Source organism: Centruroides sculpturatus, unplaced genomic scaffold (assembly GCF_000671375.1).
Source record: "Centruroides sculpturatus isolate CEXI.00-Female unplaced genomic scaffold, Cexi_2.0 scaffold1667, whole genome shotgun sequence".
In the NCBI taxonomy this organism is placed as follows: Eukaryota; Metazoa; Arthropoda; class Arachnida; order Scorpiones; family Buthidae; genus Centruroides; species Centruroides sculpturatus.
In genome coordinates, this window is record NW_019385794.1 from 799 (window position 1) to 2,196 (window position 1,398).

Here is a 1,398-nt window from a genome sequence, read left to right on the forward strand (position 1 = left end):
TACAATAATTATTATTGTTAGCTCTTGGGATGTATTGTGAGAACCTTTTCTTGGAACAGGGGAGACTTTTCTTATCATTCTTTCATAACAGGATCAATGCACCAAAAATACAGTGAGAAGTGAATCAAAGGGCTAACTATAGAAGCATGGATAAAAGGTGACATCCACCTTTATAACAAATCAGTGGACCAATTGGGTTTGTCCACAATTCGTTTCTGTCCTTCCTAAACTTTCAGTTTAGAAGGAACTCCCCAACTTCCTCTGATTCATAGGAAGTTAAAGATGATGCATTCTGATAAACTTTTCTTCTTTTGCATTTAAAAATAATATATTTTTCAGCTAAATTAATTTTCTAAACATCTTAAACATTAAAATGTTTACTAATAAAATCCCNCAGTTTAGAAGGAACTCCCCAACTTCCTCTGATTCATAGGAAGTTAAAGATGATGCATTCTGATAAACTTTTCTTCTTTTGCATTTAAAAATAATATATTTTTCAGCTAAATTAATTTTCTAAACATCTTAAACATTAAAATGTTTACTAATAAAATCCCCGTTCTCACACAACAACATATATAATATATATTATATATAAATTAATATGCTGTATATAATAATTATGTATATATTTTTTATAATTTAAAAAATTTTATGTATAAAATCAATAAAGTTATTGATAAAACTAAATTGTTTTAAAGTAAATTAGAAATTTCTTTTTAAAATTATTGTTATTTTTATAGAGTCTAAATGCTGCCTTATCATATGAAAATAAAGATCCTAGAACATATATATCTATGGTTCCAACATCAGCTTTTACTGGAGAAGGCATGGGAAATTTAATGGCTCTAATCGTTGAATTATCTCAAACTATGATGGCAAAACGTTTAGCATTTTCTGAAGAACTTCAAGCTACTGTTTTAGAGGTTAGATTATTTTTAATAATTTATATCATTTTTTTATTTCTTTAAATTATTTGTATAAACTAATTCCTGAACTTAGTCATAACACTAAAAATTTCTGCAATTTTCATTATAAAATCACACATTGACTTTATAAGAAATAATTTGACACAAGATAAATCTGACACATTGGGAACATCTACATGATACACAAAAATATAGTTAACAATTTTATTATTATTTAATAAGATGATATTTTAAAAAGTTTAAACAATAACATAATTTTGGAAATATTTTTTTATATTTTATATTAAACTAGCTGCAAGGACCCGCTTCGCTGGGTTTTTATTTGTTCGTACATTTGTATGTAATATAGTTTTTTTTTTTTTTATATATATATATAAAAGACTGTTTTTCTAAGTAATCTAGAATCTAGCTGCAAGGACCCGCTTCGCTGGGCAAAAAGTAACGATAGTGAAGATTAAGATAATTACATTAT

At 25.9% G+C, this 1,398-nt stretch overlaps 1 protein-coding gene across 1 annotated transcript in view; it reads left to right on the plus strand.

Annotated features, from left to right (window-relative positions):
• Positions 1-601: 601 nt before the first annotated feature.
• LOC111642168 (eukaryotic translation initiation factor 5B-like) overlaps positions 602-1,398 on the plus strand; it is an 85,742-nt gene continuing 84,945 nt past the window's right edge. Inside the window, exons 1-2 of the mRNA XM_023388457.1 lie at positions 602-621; positions 741-923. Coding sequence (XP_023244225.1) covers positions 795-923 — 129 coding nt within the window. The 5' untranslated portion in view covers positions 602-621; positions 741-794. The remainder of the gene's footprint in view (positions 622-740; positions 924-1,398) is intronic.